Source organism: Brassica rapa, chromosome A09, assembly GCF_000309985.2.
Source record: "Brassica rapa cultivar Chiifu-401-42 chromosome A09, CAAS_Brap_v3.01, whole genome shotgun sequence".
NCBI classification, from domain to species: Eukaryota; Viridiplantae; Streptophyta; class Magnoliopsida; order Brassicales; family Brassicaceae; genus Brassica; species Brassica rapa.
Genome location: NC_024803.2, coordinates 20,577,403 through 20,596,823, shown reverse-complemented (window position 1 = coordinate 20,596,823; position 19,421 = coordinate 20,577,403). Strand labels below are relative to the sequence as shown.

The 19,421-nt window shown below is 43.4% G+C and overlaps 1 protein-coding gene across 1 annotated transcript; it reads left to right on the top strand.

The window, feature by feature from the left end:
• Nucleotides 1-1,365: 1,365 nt before the first annotated feature.
• Nucleotides 1,366-7,641, top strand: LOC117128585. Its single transcript, XM_033281313.1, has one exon. It carries the CDS (start codon nt 1,415-1,417, stop codon nt 3,095-3,097), a length of 1,683 nt encoding a protein of 560 aa, XP_033137204.1. The 5' UTR covers nt 1,366-1,414; the 3' UTR covers nt 3,098-7,641.
• Nucleotides 7,642-19,421: the final 11,780 nt, after the last annotated feature.

Genomic DNA, 19,421 nt, shown 5'->3' with positions numbered 1-19,421 from the left:
GGAAGCAGGTAAGTTTTCTCTTACCAAACCCGCTAATGAGAAAGTAGTCCAAACTGAACTAAATGGTCAAACGAGCAATGAAGCTAGCCAAACTAAACAGGGGACTGAAATCCCTGTTAAGAAAAATTCCACCTTAGCTAAAGGTGAAGATATAAAATTGTCCATACAAGACTACCTTGATCCTGGTAAGACCTATTCCAATAGGTCCGCTATCAAAATACCAGGAGACGATACCAAGAAAACTAAGTTTAACGCAGATTACTACCGTATGTTTCGTCAAAACCCATTCCGTGGATCCCTCCCAGAACACCCACAAGATCACATTGAAACTTTAGAAGAATTAATACCAGATGAATATGCTCATTGCAAACTATTCTCATTCTCCCTAGAAAGAGAAGCCCTCAAGTGGTTAAACTGTTTAGCAACAGGATCACTCACTTGTTGGGAAGAGATTAGAAGTGCCTTCCTTAGAGAATTTTTCACTGATGAACGTTACTGAGAAATAAGAAAAAAAATTTCTACATTTCACCAAGGTCCACGCGAATCGTTTAAAAACGCCTGGGGAAGATTCAGAGGCTATGAACTTGAATGTCCCCATCATGGTTATTCAGAACCACAACTTCTTAACATCTTTTATGGAGGTGTTAACTTGAGCTATAAAACCACACTCGATACAGCGAGTGATGGAAATTTCATCACTAGGAATCCCGAAGAGGCTAGACGTCTTATCAAGAATATGACAACGGGAAGTTCCTACGAAAAGATGGATGAAGAGATAGGAAATTTCACAAGTCCAAAAGACAATTCTGATTTGATAGAAATTAAGAATTCCCTTAAATCCCTTCATTCCTTTCTTCAAAACAAACACCGATCTGATATAGCCCAGATCAACGACAACGCTTTGTCTGACACCGATGATTATTTGGATGAATGAACGAACTGTTCCGATCTCTACTATGTGCTTAATGTCGATAGCTTTACGCAAGCTTATGACACTGCTGTAAAATCACGTACCGGAAGAGAGAGGTTCAATATCAGACCAGCTCTTACTGGCAACCGTAAGACAAAATCGGAGTTTTACGGAAAAATAAATATGGTTTACGGAGAATTAATGGAGAAAGCAGATTCTTTGGGAGAACTAATCCGAAAATTAGAAGGTCAAGTAGCCGAGATTGCAACTGCCATAAAAAGAGATGCCTGATGTCTTCCTGGGAGAACTGATTTAAACCCGAGACGTAAAACACCTACCATCGATCGACAACCTGAAAAACCCGTCGATCGACGGTCTACTCAACCCGAACCCATAATTGAAAGAGTCTATAGAACTTTACCCCCTTTTCCTCCTAAAACGCGAACTAAGAAATCATTAGAGAACGGGATCTGCAAGAAAGCCTTAGACAAAATTTCTATTGAGATGTCCCTTAGTGATGCTATAAAAATATCACCTTCGATTAAGAAGTATATAAAGGACATGACATCTCCAAACTACCCAATTGCAGAACATAGCGTGATGATGATTTCAGAAGAAGTAAGTGCTATGATTAAAGGAGAAACTCCAACAAAGAGATCAGATCCTGGTAGTTTCGTCCTAGATTGTAAAATAGAAAAAATGTGTTTTCCTAGATCATTATGTGACCTCGGCTCTAGTGTGAACCTTATGCCTTACTCCGTTGCAGTAACATTAGGATATAGAGAGTTCATGCCAACTCCGATCATCCTGGTTTTAGCTGATAGATCTATTAGGGTACCCGAAGGAATTCTCGAAGATGTTCCCATAAAGATTAACGATTGCATCGTGCCTACGGATTTTGTTGTGTTGAAATACAGACAAGAACCCAAAGACCCCCTCATTATGGGTCGGCCATTCCTAGCTACAGCTGGAGCAATCATTGACGTCAAAGAAGGACGAATTAATTTGAACATAGGGGATATCTCGATGACTTTTGATATGGAAAAACTGATTAAGCGACCCCTAATAGATGACCAGGCCTTCTACGTGGAAAATGTTTCTGAGGATGAAAGAGACTCTTTCATAAATATGTGTTCAGACAACCCCTTAGAAGACACCCTTAACCACGTGGAAAATGAAATTTTCAGCATATCAGATAGGACAGACGATTACATGCGACTAATGGACGCTTGCATCAAAGTTGCAAACGAAGAAAATGACGACTCAGAAGTTGTCATCGATCGATACCTACAAGATACCGATCGACAACCTCCCTTGCAATCAAATTGGTCTAAAGATAAAGCACCAAAGGTAGAATTAAAACCTCTACCCAGCGGTGTTAAGTACGCTTACCTTTATGACCAGTCCTACCCTGTTATCGTCAACGCCAATCTCACTAGCGGAGAACTTGCTTTATTGCTGAATAAATTACGCAAGTACAGGAAAGCGATCGGGTATTCTCTCGATGACATTCCTGGAATCTCGCCCGATCTTTGCATGCATCAGATCAACTTGGAAGATGACGCTAAAACGTCAATAGAGCAGCAAAGAAGATTGAATCCGAATCTAAAGGAAGTAATTAAAAAGGAAATTATAAAACTCCTTGATGCTGGAGTTATTTACCCTATTTCGGATAGCAAATGGGTAAGCCCCGTACATGTTGTACCCAAAAAGGGAGGTATCACTGTAGTGAAGAATGAAAAGGACGAACTCATTCCGACTCGTACCGTTACTGGTCATCTGATGTGTATTGATTATAGGAAATTGAATGGCGCTACTAGGAAAGACCATTTTCCCCTTCCCTTTATTGATCAGATGCTGGAGAGATTAGCTAATCACCAGTATTACTGTTTTCTTGATGGATATTCCGGATTTTTCCAAATTCCTATACACCCGGATGATCAAGAAAAGACAACGTTTACATGCCCCTATGGAACTTTCGCATATCGCAGGATGCCATTTGGTCTATGTAACGCCCCCGCCACTTTCCAATGTTGTATGATGTCAATCTTTATGGATATGATCGAGGACTTCATGGAAGTATTCATGGATGACTTTTCAGTCTATGTCTCAGATTTTAAGAGTTGCCTCGACAATTTATGCAAAGTATTGGAAAGATGCGAAGAAAAGAACCTTGTCCTAAACTAGGAAAAATGCCATTTCATGGTTAACGATGGAATAGTATCAGAACATAGGGTTTCCGCCGCTAGAATAGAGGTCGATAGAGCTAAGATTGAAGTAATGACCAGTTTACCTCCACCCAAAACTGTTAAAGACGTGCGAAGTTTTCTCGGACACGCCGGATTTTACAGGAGATTTATACTGGACTTCAGCAAAACCGCTAGACCTTTAAATAACCTATTATGCAAGGATATTAAATTCAATTTTACCCCTAAATGCATGAAAGCTTTTGAAGAATTAAAGAAATCCCTTATCACTACCCCAATTGTACAAGCCCCCGACTGGATTCTTCCTTTCGAAATCATGTGTGATGCGAGCGATTTCGCAATTGGAGCAGTTTTAGGCCAAAGGAAAGACAAAAAGCTACATGCCATTTACTACGCAAGCCGCACGCTTGATGAAGCGCAACGGAATTACGCAACAATAGAAAAGGAACTATTAGCTGTAGTTTATGCTTTTGACAAATTCCGTCAATACTTGATTGGCTCACGAGTGATAGTTTACACTGATCACGCTGCCATCAAATATTTAATGCAAAAGAAAGATGCTAAACCTCGACTCATACGCTGGATTCTACTACTCCAAGAGTTTGACATTGAGATTAAGGATAAGAGAGGAGTAGAAAATGGAGTCGATGACCATCTTTCCCGGATAAGAATAGAGGATGATGTCCCTATAGACGATTTTTTCCCCACAGAGAATGTTGCACACATAGATACATCTTTCGTCGGTAAAACATCTCTCACATCTGAAGATCTATCGATCGATGAGAGAGATGGCATATCGGTCGATTCACATAGTGATACATCGATCGATGACGAGACTGATGTAAATTCTAAACTCTCCAATAACCAAGATCATGAACCCCCGTCTATTAAAATAAACTTCAATTTACAAGTTAATGTTTCCGGTGATGAGATTAATCTAGCACCTGAGGAATTATCACAACGGGAGGTAGACGCGATTGGTAGAAACTCGAATAACCGACCCTGGTATGCCGACATAGTTAACTATTTGGCAGCTGAGGTTGAGCCAGACGAACTCAAGGGATATATGAGGAAGAAATTTTTCAGAGAAGTAAGACGCTATCATTGGGATGAACCTTACCTCCATAAGCATTGTTCTGATGGCATATACAGACGATGCGTATCCAAAGCTGAAATTCCGGACATTATTTACCAATGTCACAGAGCTGATTATGCAGGACATTTCGCTACCTTTAAAACGGTTACGAAAATTCTCCAAACAGGATTTTGGTGGCTGACCACTTTTCGCGATGTCCACGCATTTATAACCCAATGTGACAGATGCCAAAGACGTGGAAAAATTAGCAAATGACACGAAATGAAACAAAAGTTCATTCTTGAAGTTGAAGTCTTTGATTGCTGGGGTATCGATTTTATGGGACCCTTCCCGTCTTCATATGGAAACAAATATATACTAGTCGCTGTAGACTACGTATCCAAATGGGTCGAAGCAGTAGCTTCTCCTACCAATGACGCATCTGTGGTTATTAAACTCTTCAAGAGTATAATCTTTCCAAGATTTGGAGTTCCAAGAGTAGTCATTAGTGACGGTGGAACTCATTTCATTAACAAAATCTTTGATAGATTGCTTAAAAAGAATGGTGTTCATAATAGAGTAGCTACACTTTACCACCCACAAACCAGTGGACAAGTAGAAGTCTCTAACCGGAAAATTAAGGAAATCTTAGAGAAAACCGTAGGAACCTCAAAAAAAGATTGGTCTAGGAAACTAGATAATGCACTTTGGGCCTACAGGACCGCCTACAAAACTCCGTTAGGAACAACACCATTCCACCTCTTTTATGGCAAATCATGTCATTTACCAGTCGAACTGGAACACAAAGCAGCTTGGCTACCAAACTTTTGAACTTTGATATCAAACCAGCTGCAGAAAGGAGACTCATCCAGCTTAACGAGCTTGATGAAATCAGACATTTACCTTTCGAAAATTCGAAAATTTATAAAGAAAGGACTAAAGCTTATCACGATAAAAAGATCATATCCCGGCACTTTGAACCGGATGATCAAGTCCTCCTTTATAACTCTAGATTAACTTTATTTCCTGGAAAGCTAAAATCCCGTTGGTCTGGACCCTTCACCGTAACAAACGTTCAACCCTCCGGGGCTATCACCTTACAAAATGATAAGGGCCATGAATTTACAGTAAACGGCCAACGAGTTAAGCATTATTGGGCAAAACCACCAGCAAAAGCGCCCATAGTGCTGTATGAACCTGATAATTAGTTTAATCAGGAAGTTGAGGTAAAGACTTAAAAATTAAGCGCTGAATGGGAGGCAACCCATTTTATTTCAAAAATAAAAATAATAATAAATTAAATTAATTAATTAATTATATTTAATAGTAATTAATAGTAATTTTCGTATTTCTTTTTATTAGCATTATTTAGGAGATTTAGAAATTAGGATTTGTCTTTAAGAAGAGGACATCGATCGACAAGGCATCACTGCCATCGATCGATGCGGGTATATCGATGGTTAAAACACTTATTTCACTCGATATCGGCCCATCCTCTTCCTCATTCACAACCGGAACCGAAAACAAAAACAACCCTTTTCTCTCTCGATTCTTGACGGATTTCGTCCGTTTTTCACTTAAATCCACTCGATTTTTCACTCTGAAACTGTTAAATCCACTCCCGAAATCAGCATTCAAGGTATGCACTCGAAATTTTCAATTTTTCGAAAAATTAGGGTTTTCATTTTGAGTTGGACTAGAACGCTTGATTTAGTGTGAATGAGAGATGTTTTTGTAGTTCATATTGCTTATCTAGAGTTCGGTTTGTGATTTTTATGCCTTTTGATTCGTATAAACGCGATTTGGAGTTGAGTGATGTTGCAGGTTTCGCGATACGACATCGGTCAATATGAACTCGTCGACCGATGCTCTCTTGTCCGATTGTTCCGACACGACAATATCGATCGATGTTCTGTATAACCCATCGATCGATACTACCTTTTATCGACAATGCTAACTTTCTTTTCTTCTTGGTTTCAGATGAGCAGTTCAGAAACAAACACACGAAACAGAGAACTCAGGTCGAAAAGGAGGTTCGACCAGACTAGCAGCTCCACCAACCCACAGTGTCCTCCATGGCCTCGCGCCAAAAACACACCCTTCGATGTCCCGGGCTATGATGATCCTAAGGCAGCGATCAACAGCAATGAGTGCCGTCAGCGTCCCTGTCCGACAACTGGGACGACTACGACAGCCTCTTCTACAATGCTTGGCTGGGAGTCTCTATCGAGCCCACCAAATTCCTCGACCGACGCATCCTAAAGAAGCTCGGGATCGAGGGAGATATTCAGGACATGATCACACAGCTCGGACTCGGTACCATGCCCTCTCGCGCTTACGACCTCTACCCCGATCTCGTCCGCTAGTTCATGGCCACTGTCGAGGTCACCCACAGGACTTCATCAGCGACGGTAGCGGGAGATGGTACTTTGACCTTCTTCGCCAGAGGGACACGCTACAGGATCACTATCACCGAGCTATGCCGCATCTACGGTTTCGATGAGAGCATCGCCTCCTACACGGTCCCACCTTTCCCACACCTCGAGGGATTCTTGGACATCGTCGGCACAGGAGTTTGGGACACGACCATGGCCGTGCTATCAGACTTCCGACATCCTGCACTTCGCTACTTCCCACGGCTCCTTGCAAACACACTGGTTTGCAAGATGGAGACCAACAAGGTCAGGATAAAGGAGCTCACATTACTTTTCTGCGCAGTGAATGGCGTAGTGGATTTGGTTGAGTCGGACGAGGATGGCGAAGTAAGCCCGCCGAACCTCGGAGCTGTCTTTGCCGCGCACCTGGTGGGGTTGAAGAAGAAGCCCTTCACCAGCAAGGGTAAGAAGAAGAAGGATACAGTTGGGAGTCTTCTGACCCCAATTTTCCTGTACCTCGACCCTCGCTCTGCCGACCGCAACCACGCCTTCCTCGACGAGCAGCACTTGGTGCACTCGCTATGGCTCGAGGAAGGGAAACTCTGGCGTTTCAGGATCCGCGATGAGCATCGTCTTCTACCCCTAACGGATAGGATGATCACTGATTTCGGGAACAGCGTGGAGTAGCTTCGATTCATGCCAGACGAGGCATTCCTCCGTAACCCCCGGAACATGTCACGCCGACCTCCCAGCATTCGCCGTACCAGAGCTCAGGACGCACAGGCACCGCCTCTTCCCGACTTCCCGAACATACCGGACATCCCTATGCACGACCAGGGAGACTTTCAGAGGTTTGTGGTGGACGCTCTTCAGGCCATCTGGGCTAGAGTGTCTTGTCGGAGCAGGAGAGCTACAGGAGCGCAGGCACCAGCACCAGCACCAGCACGCAGGACACCGACTAGTCCTCATATCTCTATCTCTTATCTTCCTATTATGAACTTGTTTATTTATTTTCTGAACTTGTAGGATTTATGTTTTTAAACTTATATTTTATGCCTGAGGATGCTTATTATTTCATATGCTTGGTTGTCTAACAGAGCTAACATTAGGCAAGGAACTTCAAGTTTGACTCCAAGCACACACAAAAATTTTGTGCTTCGCCATCGATCGATATGGAGAGGATTACATCGACCGATTCTCGGCGAGTAACATCGATCAATATTGAGAGGATTACATCGATCGATGTGTAGTATGGATAGGTACTTCATTTTCACTCTAACATTCTCAAACATCAAACTTGATTTTAACCTACCCTTGGGCACTTTGCACCGAGTCGGTGCAATTTAAGTCTGGGGGAGGTCGTTACTAACACCACTTTCTTGAGTTTTTGTCAAAAATCTTTTCAAAAATAATTTTATTGAGTCAAGAAGGGGATTATGAACTTATGATTTCTACTTGAATGTCTAACCACTTTCTAGCACCATTCTAGATTTACTGATAGCAGATAATACTATAGATGCTAAAGTGGATCAACCAGTCAACTATACACACTTGCTAGCTTGTTAGAAAGAACCAAAGCTAACCTCCAACACTAACCTGACTTCACTGCTTGTCTTGGGGCTTGGTATACATGGGATCGGATTCTTCAGACAATTCTGGAAGGTAAAGCCTTTTGTAGAATTATATATCACACTCCTCTCTCTAATTTCGACCCTAGATTAGTTATGTAAAAAAAATATATATATATATATATAATAAAATATAATAAGATCTATTGTTTAATTAGGATGAGTCTGAACAGGACTTGGTGGCTAAAACCATTAATGGTTGATTCATAAAAGACTCCAATAAAAGAGTTCGAAACGGGACTTGGAGGCGGCAATCTTCAAGGCTCGCTTTCGCAAAGAACTCTTGGATATAGGTCAAAAAGAAGTGAACAGAGCTTGGTGGCAACCACCATTAAGTTTTGATTCATGGAAGCATGTCCAATCTTGGTCACTGATCCTGCAATGGAAGCAGACTTTGACTCAAGAGAGAAATTAGAGAGAGAGAAATTGGGAACTAACTTTTACCTGCAGTTCCAGATACTTGTCTGAAATCCTTGCATCCTGTGATCGATACTCCCAAGGTAAAGCTTACACTTTTTACATTGAGAAATGAGGTTGGTTGAGGATATTGATAATAAGATTAGTTAAGATTGTTGGCTAGATGACTTTGGTTGCTAAGCTAGGATATTGCATAATGAATATCTGTAAGAAGGAACTTTAGATGTGGAATGCAATATTATAGAGGTGATAATTTCAATGTTTCAAATCTGTGAGTCCCTGATGTTTTCAACCCTCTTCCAGAGAGACTGTCTGTTGGTTTGACTTGAGGACAAGTCAAAAGATAAGTCTGGGGTAGTTGATATACCATGATTTTCACCCGTTTTTATACATGGTATATAAAGGTTTTAAGATGTATTAATCATATTTTAGAGTCTTTTCAAAGCAAATACATGTTTATTCACCTGACGGAAGGAAATGATACTTTTGGGACATTCTGGAATGCTTTTACGCAAGGAAAATCTATCGACGTTTGAAGAGCAACATCGGTCGATCATAATCACTTACCATCGATCGACAAATATACATGTGCATCGATCGATGCCCAGTCACACGAATGAAATCGCAAATTAAAAGATTTCATTTCCCAGAAGATCTATTATTTGCAACTTAAGTCCCTAGCCGCCTGTTAGGCTATATGTACTAGGGTTTTGTATCATTTTAAGGGAGACTTGAACAAAAAAAGACCTAGTTTGGAGAAGGAGCATTTTGGCTACTATTAGGAGAGCTTAGGATTGGAGGGATAGATCTGAGACTGCAAAACAGAGAAGATCTTGCACTTCTTTATTTCTATTACTCTATCTATTTGTGTTCTATGTTTCATTTGAGTTTGTCTCTCATGAATATGTTTAAGTAAACCAATTGTTAGATTTAGGTTTCTCACCATGGTTGAAATTATGTACTGCTAATATGACTATTAAAAATGTGTTTTGATTGTTCTTTCATTGCTTGTGAACTTAATGCTAAAATTGAGATTGATCACCTTCATTTTAGATCTTAGGATTAATTGAGTCCAACTAACCGTTTCCCCTCAATACCTGAACCCACTTGCGTGATCTAACCAACTCTGGCTCAACGACAGTTGGTCTTAGAAGGTTAGAGAACAAGTTAAACCCGTTCGCAAAGCTCGCTAGAATAACCATCGATCGACGCAACTATCGTTCTGTCGGTCGATCTTTACAAAGGTGTATCGGTCGTTGTACATCAAGTCACATCGATCGACACTCTCTCGAGATCAAAATACGACAGTTGAAATCCGAGATCTAGCGAAGATAACCTATCCGGTTAAATCATTGTTTAGTTCAAAAACCATCAAACCCTTTAGTCTAAACTAAGTGCATGCATTTCATTCCTGAGAATTACATGAATCTAGCTGCTTTCCCATTCTTGAAACCACTTCAATTCAATCTATTGAATCACTATTGTTTTCGATTTATCATTTACTGCTTTTAAAACTATTAAAACCTTTTAGTCTATCTTCATTTCTAATTATTTAAGTCTGTTGAGTAATCCTAGAGTCTCTGTGGATTCGATCCCTAAGTACTACATCTGAACCTCTTTTGATGAGAGTAACACTCTTTAGGGTAATTTGAGTGATATCAGTAGCAAAGTCCAGTCTTTTCCCGCAGACTTTTGTGGTTCCGCGGGGGCGGATTGCTCGAGTCCTTGCCGTTAAGGTTTCAACCTGTTTAGTCAAGGTGCTCACGAGCCTGTCCTGTTCTTCCAACCTTTTTTCATAGGTGGCGAACATCTTTTTAAACTCCTCGAGCACCACGGCATTGGCTGGTGCGTTGGCCGCGGATACGTCCACTGCTGGAGTGTGGAGATCGGTGCCGCTGCCTCCGTTAAGAGGAGTCTGCACGTTATCCGCGTCGTCAGTTGACATGTCTGATTGAGCGTGAGGTGGCTTTTGCGGGTTAGATTGATCTGTACCCCCCCCCTCCTTCTACAGCCAAATTGTGGGAAGCGAAATTAGCACTGTCGATTTCCGTTTAAATAAGAAAACTAGTAAAACTCTAATTTCCCAGAGGTCCCGAATATTTGCTAATACCTCACGTAAAGCAATCAGAACACGAGCATAACAACGATAAAGTATAAGAAATCAAAAAGAGAGCAAAGTAGATCTTATTCCGAATTCACGTTTGAGCGTTACAACAAGGTAAGAGCCTGGGCTACGAGAGCTGTCGGCGAGATTCCTAGTTCTAAAACCCTAAGACGGCAATAACCTAATTGAGTCACAGCTCGAATAAAAAAAACGGAAAGATGCCTAAATTGCTCTAAGTGCTAAGTTTGCTATGAAAAAGTTCTCCCCATGCCTCTCGCCTAGGACTCCTTATATACTTGCTCAAATGTCGGTTTACGCTTTTACTCTTCTGCCCTTAAGCCGTCATAGTAAAAAATGGAGATATTCCATTTTTTCTGATCTTTGTAATTATCTTCCAAATTCCGTATTTATCCGCGGAAACTTGACATTTATCTTCCTGTGCGAACCAAGCGTAAACCGTCCTATGGTTTACGGGCTTTTGGTTAAGAAATCGCGAGATGGGCCTCGAGGCGTGTCTTAGGTCCCTTTGGGCCGTCTTCCGACTCAAAAACGTTTATCGCAAATTATTTCGATAAAGATTGAACTTTCCGCGGTTTTTACCGCAAAGTTTGATCGATGATTTAGAATGGCAGAAAACACGAGCTGAGTTCGCTACGGTCTTCGGGAGATAGCATCGAAGGATAGACGAGAATGCATGGACTGGTGTCGTATCGACGTTTTGGAAGAGCTCGGTCGCTACATAGCGACCGAGTGGGATTGGCGCTCGGTTGCTACGTAGCAACCGGGCTTTGGCTCGAGCTCGGTCGCTACGTAACGACCGGATAGCATGCATGTGCAGTAGTTGCGCAATGACCGAGCTTGGTTTATCCATGTCCCTTAAGAAAAAAAATTATTTCTTTCTCTCTATCCTTTTCTTCTAGTTTCCCAAAAGAGAAGTATAAAATGTCGAGTAAGAAAAATATTTCAAGGAAAGGGTCTTCGTCCGCAAGCGCTCATGAAGAACTCCTTGTTCCGAAGATAGAGTTTGTGCCTCACTCGGTAGATCCCGCCGAGAATGAGGCATGGTGGGTTGCGCATTAAGGTTCGATCACTCCTCCCAAAGAGAAGTTGTTCCCGGTCCTGACCCATCGTGCAGTCGAGGAAGGGGCTCCAAGCAGGAGTACCGACGAGTTTCTCGAGAACATGCGGTCGTTCTACCACATTTCGGACATGGTGGAATTCTGGGTTCCCCGTCGAGGGGAGCGTGCTAATAGCGACCGAGCTCGGCCAAGCTCGGTCGCTACGTAGCGACCTAGCGTCAATCCAGCTCGGTCGCCACGTAGAGACCGAGCTCTTCCGAAATGTCGATACGACACCAGTCCATGCATTCTCGTCTATCCTTCGATCCTATCTCCCGAAGACCGTAGCGAACTCAGTTTATGTTTTCCGCCATTCTAAATCATCGATCAAACTTTGCGGTAAAAACTGCGGAAAGTTCGTTCTTTATCGAAAGAAGTCGCAGTAAACGTTTCGAGACGGAAGACGGCCCAAAGGGACCTAAAACACGACTCGAGGCCCATCATACGATTTCTTAACCAAAAGCCCGTAAACCGTGAGACGGTTTACGCTTGGCGCGCAAGGAAGGATAAATGTCAAGTTTCCGCGGATAACTACGAAATTTTGAAGATAATTACGAAGATCGGAAAAAATTGAATATCTCCATTTTATCCTATGACGGCTTAAGGGCAGAAGAGTAAAAGCGTAAGTCGACCTTGGAGTAAGTATATAAGGAGTCCTAGGCGAGAGGCATGAGAAGGACTGTGGGAACCGAAATTTGCACTGTCGATTTCCGTTTAAATAAGGAAACTAGGAAAACCCTAATTTCCCAGAGGACCCGAATATCTGTTAATTACCACACGTCAAGCAATCAGAACACGAGAATAACAACGATAAAAATAAGAAATCGAAAAGAGAGCAAAGTAGATCTTTATTCCGAATCTGCGTATGAGCGTTACAACAAGGTATAAGCCTAGGCTCGAGAGCTGTCGGCGAGATTCCTATTTATAGCAACCCTAAGACGGCTAAACCTAATTGAGTCGCAGCTCGAAATAACAAAAACGGAAAAAATGCCTAAATTGCTCTAAGTGCTTAGTTTGCTCTGAAAAAGTTCTTCCTCTTTGCTCCTCGCCTAGGACTCCTTATATACTAGCTCCAAGGTCGGTTTACGCTTTTACTCTTCTGCCCTTAAGCCGTCATAGCATAAAAATGGAGATATTCCATTTTCCCGATCTTCACAATTATCCTCAAAACTTCCGTATTTATCCGCGGAAACTTGACATTTATCCTTCTTCGTGGGCCAAGCGTGAACAATGCTGTGGTTCACGGGCTTTTGGTTAGGAAAAATCGTAGGATGGGCCTCGAGTCGTGTTTTAGGTCCCTTTGGGCCGTCTTCCGACTCGACACGTTTACTACGAGTTTTCCGCGGTTTCTAATCCGAGAAGTTTGATCGATGAATTAGAATAGCGGGAAACATGGACTGAGCTTGCTACGGTCTTCGGGAGATAGCATTCGGAGGTTTGACGAGAATGCAAAGACTGGTGTCGTATCGATGTTCGGAAAGGTTCAATCGCTACACAGCGACCGAAATTTGGCTTGAGCCCGGTCGCTACGTAGCGACCGAGCGAGACGAGTGCTCGGTCGCTACGTAGCGACCGAGCGGGACGATCGCTCGGTCGCTACGTAGCGACCGAGCTTGGCCGAGCTCGTTGCAAATTATTTCGATAAAGATTGAACTTTCCGCGGTTTTTACCGCAAAGTTTGATCGATGATTTAGAATGGCAGAAAACACGAGCTGAGTTCGCTACGGTCTTCGGGAGATAGCATCGAAGGATAGACGAGAATGCATGGACTGGTGTCGTATCGACGTTTTGGAAGAGCTCGGTCGCTACATAGCGACCGAGTGGGATTGACGCTCGGTTGCTACGTAGCAACCGGGCTTTGGCTCGAGCTCGGTCGCTACGTAACGACCGGATAGCATGCATGTGCAGTAGTTGCGCAATGACCGAGCTTGGTTTATCCATGTCCCGATTGTCATACTCGAACCTATCCGTAATTGGTTTGGGTATGGTTCCGATGGCTTATGTTTGATCTAAATGGAATTCGAGACAAAACTTTATCTCGAAAAGCTATGATGCGGAGAGTCATACTTATATATTGCGGATATTTAGATGTTACCTTCGTCGTGACAATTTTCGACCCCAACAGTTAGCCCCCCGGCCCGTTAGAATCATGGATTTCCAGCGAGATTCTAACGTGCGGTATGGTGAGTTCAGACGAGATTGGTGTATTTGGGCGAAGTTTGTGTCCAAAAATCTGCAAGTAATTAGTAAGTCCTCATGCCTATAAGAAGGGAGGTAACTTCTTCACAATCTTTTCACTTGATTGTTTTCATAAAGATTTCCCTTAAGAAAAAAAATTATTTCTTTCTCTCTATCCTTTTCTTCTAGTTTCCCAAAAGAGAAGTATAAAATGTCGAGTAAGAAAAATATTTCAAGGAAAGGGTCTTCGTCCGCAAGCGCTCATGAAGAACTCCTTGTTCCGAAGATAGAGTTTGTGCCTCACTCGGTAGATCCCGCCGAGAATGAGGCATGGTGGGTTGCGCATTAAGGTTCGATCACTCCTCCCAAAGAGAAGTTGTTCCCGGTCCTGACCCATCGTGCAGTCGAGGAAGGGGCTCCAAGCAGGAGTACCGACGAGTTTCTCGAGAACATGCGGTCGTTCTACCACATTTCGGACATGGTGGAATTCTGGGTTCCCCGTCGAGGGGAGCGTGCTAATAGCGACCGAGCTCGGCCAAGCTCGGTCGCTACGTAGCGACCTAGCGTCAATCCAGCTCGGTCGCCACGTAGAGACCGAGCTCTTCCGAAATGTCGATACGACACCAGTCCATGCATTCTCGTCTATCCTTCGATCCTATCTCCCGAAGACCGTAGCGAACTCAGTTTATGTTTTCCGCCATTCTAAATCATCGATCAAACTTTGCGGTAAAAACTGCGGAAAGTTCGTTCTTTATCGAAAGAAGTCGCAGTAAACGTTTCGAGACGGAAGACGGCCCAAAGGGACCTAAAACACGACTCGAGGCCCATCATACGATTTCTTAACCAAAAGCCCGTAAACCGTGAGACGGTTTACGCTTGGCGCGCAAGGAAGGATAAATGTCAAGTTTCCGCGGATAACTACGAAATTTTGAAGATAATTACGAAGATCGGAAAAAATTGAATATCTCCATTTTATCCTATGACGGCTTAAGGGCAGAAGAGTAAAAGCGTAAGTCGACCTTGGAGTAAGTATATAAGGAGTCCTAGGCGAGAGGCATGAGAAGGACTGTGGGAACCGAAATTTGCACTGTCGATTTCCGTTTAAATAAGGAAACTAGGAAAACCCTAATTTCCCAGAGGACCCGAATATCTGTTAATTACCACACGTCAAGCAATCAGAACACGAGAATAACAACGATAAAAATAAGAAATCGAAAAGAGAGCAAAGTAGATCTTTATTCCGAATCTGCGTATGAGCGTTACAACAAGGTATAAGCCTAGGCTCGAGAGCTGTCGGCGAGATTCCTATTTCTAGCAACCCTAAGACGGCTAAACCTAATTGAGTCGCAGCTCGAAATAACAAAAACGGAAAAAATGCCTAAATTGCTCTAAGTGCTTAGTTTGCTCTGAAAAAGTTCTTCCTCTTTGCTCCTCGCCTAGGACTCCTTATATACTAGCTCCAAGGTCGGTTTACGCTTTTACTCTTCTGCCCTTAAGCCGTCATAGCATAAAAATGGAGATATTCCATTTTCCCGATCTTCACAATTATCCTCAAAACTTCCGTATTTATCCGCGGAAACTTGACATTTATCCTTCTTCGTGGGCCAAGCGTGAACAATGCTGTGGTTCACGGGCTTTTGGTTAGGAAAAATCGTAGGATGGGCCTCGAGTCGTGTTTTAGGTCCCTTTGGGCCGTCTTCCGACTCGACACGTTTACTACGAGTTTTCCGCGGTTTCTAATCCGAGAAGTTTGATCGATGAATTAGAATAGCGGGAAACATGGACTGAGCTTGCTACGGTCTTCGGGAGATAGCATTCGGAGGTTTGACGAGAATGCAAAGACTGGTGTCGTATCGATGTTCGGAAAGGTTCAATCGCTACACAGCGACCGAAATTTGGCTCGAGCCCGGTCGCTACGTAGCGACCGAGCGAGACGAGTGCTCGGTCGCTACGTAGCGACCGAGCGGGACGATCGCTCGGTCGCTACGTAGCGACCGAGCTTGGCCGAGCTCGTTGCAAATTATTTCGATAAAGATTGAACTTTCCGCGGTTTTTACCGCAAAGTTTGATCGATGATTTAGAATGGCAGAAAACACGAGCTGAGTTCGCTACGGTCTTCGGGAGATAGCATCGAAGGATAGACGAGAATGCATGGACTGGTGTCGTATCGACGTTTTGGAAGAGCTCGGTCGCTACATAGCGACCGAGTGGGATTGACGCTCGGTTGCTACGTAGCAACCGGGCTTTGGCTCGAGCTCGGTCGCTACGTAACGACCGGATAGCATGCATGTGCAGTAGTTGCGCAATGACCGAGCTTGGTTTATCCATGTCCCGATTGTCATACTCGAACCTATCCGTAATTGGTTTGGGTATGGTTCCGATGGCTTATGTTTGATCTAAATGGAATTCGAGACAAAACTTTATCTCGAAAAGCTATGATGCGGAGAGTCATACTTATATATTGCGGATATTTAGATGTTACCTTCGTCGTGACAATTTTCGACCCCAACAGTTAGCCCCCCGGCCCGTTAGAATCATGGATTTCCAGCGAGATTCTAACGTGCGGTATGGTGAGTTCAGACGAGATTGGTGTATTTGGGCGAAGTTTGTGTCCAAAAATCTGCAAGTAATTAGTAAGTCCTCATGCCTATAAGAAGGGAGGTAACTTCTTCACAATCTTTTCACTTGATTGTTTTCATAAAGATTTCCCTTAAGAAAAAAAATTATTTCTTTCTCTCTATCCTTTTCTTCTAGTTTCCCAAAAGAGAAGTATAAAATGTCGAGTAAGAAAAATATTTCAAGGAAAGGGTCTTCGTCCGCAAGCGCTCATGAAGAACTCCTTGTTCCGAAGATAGAGTTTGTGCCTCACTCGGTAGATCCCGCCGAGAATGAGGCATGGTGGGTTGCGCATTAAGGTTCGATCACTCCTCCCAAAGAGAAGTTGTTCCCGGTCCTGACCCATCGTGCAGTCGAGGAAGGGGCTCCAAGCAGGAGTACCGACGAGTTTCTCGAGAACATGCGGTCGTTCTACCACATTTCGGACATGGTGGAATTCTGGGTTCCCCGTCGAGGGGAGCGTGCTAATAGCGACCGAGCTCGGCCAAGCTCGGTCGCTACGTAGCGACCTAGCGTCAATCCAGCTCGGTCGCCACGTAGAGACCGAGCTCTTCCGAAATGTCGATACGACACCAGTCCATGCATTCTCGTCTATCCTTCGATCCTATCTCCCGAAGACCGTAGCGAACTCAGTTTATGTTTTCCGCCATTCTAAATCATCGATCAAACTTTGCGGTAAAAACTGCGGAAAGTTCGTTCTTTATCGAAAGAAGTCGCAGTAAACGTTTCGAGACGGAAGACGGCCCAAAGGGACCTAAAACACGACTCGAGGCCCATCATACGATTTCTTAACCAAAAGCCCGTAAACCGTGAGACGGTTTACGCTTGGCGCGCAAGGAAGGATAAATGTCAAGTTTCCGCGGATAACTACGAAATTTTGAAGATAATTACGAAGATCGGAAAAAATTGAATATCTCCATTTTATCCTATGACGGCTTAAGGGCAGAAGAGTAAAAGCGTAAGTCGACCTTGGAGTAAGTATATAAGGAGTCCTAGGCGAGAGGCATGAGAAGGACTGTGGGAACCGAAATTTGCACTGTCGATTTCCGTTTAAATAAGGAAACTAGGAAAACCCTAATTTCCCAGAGGACCCGAATATCTGTTAATTACCACACGTCAAGCAATCAGAACACGAGAATAACAACGATAAAAATAAGAAATCGAAAAGAGAGCAAAGTAGATCTTTATTCCGAATCTGCGTATGAGCGTTACAACAAGGTATAAGCCTAGGCTCGAGAGCTGTCGGCGAGATTCCTATTTCTAGCAACCCTAAGACGGCTAAACCTAATTGAGTCGCAGCTCGAAATAACAAAAACGGAAAAAATGCCTAAATTGCTCTAAGTGCTTAGTTTGCTCTGAAAAAGTTCTTCCTCTTTGCTCCTCGCCTAGGACTCCTTATATACTAGCTCCAAGGTCGGTTTACGCTTTTACTCTTCTGCCCTTAAGCCGTCATAGCATAAAAATGGAGATATTCCATTTTCCCGATCTTCACAATTATCCTCAAAACTTCCGTATTTATCCGCGGAAACTTGACATTTATCCTTCTTCGTGGGCCAAGCGTGAACAATGCTGTGGTTCACGGGCTTTTGGTTAGGAAAAATCGTAGGATGGGCCTCGAGTCGTGTTTTAGGTCCCTTTGGGCCGTCTTCCGACTCGACACGTTTACTACGAGTTTTCCGCGGTTTCTAATCCGAGAAGTTTGATCGATGAATTAGAATAGCGGGAAACATGGACTGAGCTTGCTACGGTCTTCGGGAGATAGCATTCGGAGGTTTGACGAGAATGCAAAGACTGGTGTCGTATCGATGTTCGGAAAGGTTCAATCGCTACACAGCGACCGAAATTTGGCTCGAGCCCGGTCGCTACGTAGCGACCGAGCGAGACGAGTGCTCGGTCGCTACGTAGCGACCGAGCGGGACGATCGCTCGGTCGCTACGTAGCGACCGAGCTTGGCCGAGCTCGTTGCAAATTATTTCGATAAAGATTGAACTTTCCGCGGTTTTTACCGCAAAGTTTGATCGATGATTTAGAATGGCAGAAAACACGAGCTGAGTTCGCTACGGTCTTCGGGAGATAGCATCGAAGGATAGACGAGAATGCATGGACTGGTGTCGTATCGACGTTTTGGAAGAGCTCGGTCGCTACATAGCGACCGAGTGGGATTGACGCTCGGTTGCTACGTAGCAACCGGGCTTTGGCTCGAGCTCGGTCGCTACGTAACGACCGGATAGCATGCATGTGCAGTAGTTGCGCAATGACCGAGCTTGGTTTATCCATGTCCCGATTGTCATACTCGAACCTATCCGTAATTGGTTTGGGTATGGTTCCGATGGCTTATGTTTGATCTAAATGGAATTCGAGACAAAACTTTATCTCGAAAAGCTATGATGCGGAGAGTCATACTTATATATTGCGGATATTTAGATGTTACCTTCGTCGTGACAATTTTCGACCCCAACAGTTAGCCCCCCGGCCCGTTAGAATCATGGATTTCCAGCGAGATTCTAACGTGCGGTATGGTGAGTTCAGACGAGATTGGTGTATTTGGGCGAAGTTTGTGTCCAAAAATCTGCAAGTAATTAGTAAGTCCTCATGCCTATAAGAAGGGAGGTAACTTCTTCACAATCTTTTCACTTGATTGTTTTCATAAAGATTTCCCTTAAGAAAAAAAATTATTTCTTTCTCTCTATCCTTTTCTTCTAGTTTCCCAAAAGAGAAGTATAAAATGTCGAGTAAGAAAAATATTTCAAGGAAAGGGTCTTCGTCCGCAAGCGCTCATGAAGAACTCCTTGT

Excerpts from the sequence above, each read along its gene's own strand:
- LOC117128585 (XM_033281313.1), top strand. The coding sequence starts at position 1,415 with ATGTCCCTTAGTGATGCTATAAAAATATCACCTTCGATTAAGAAGTAT.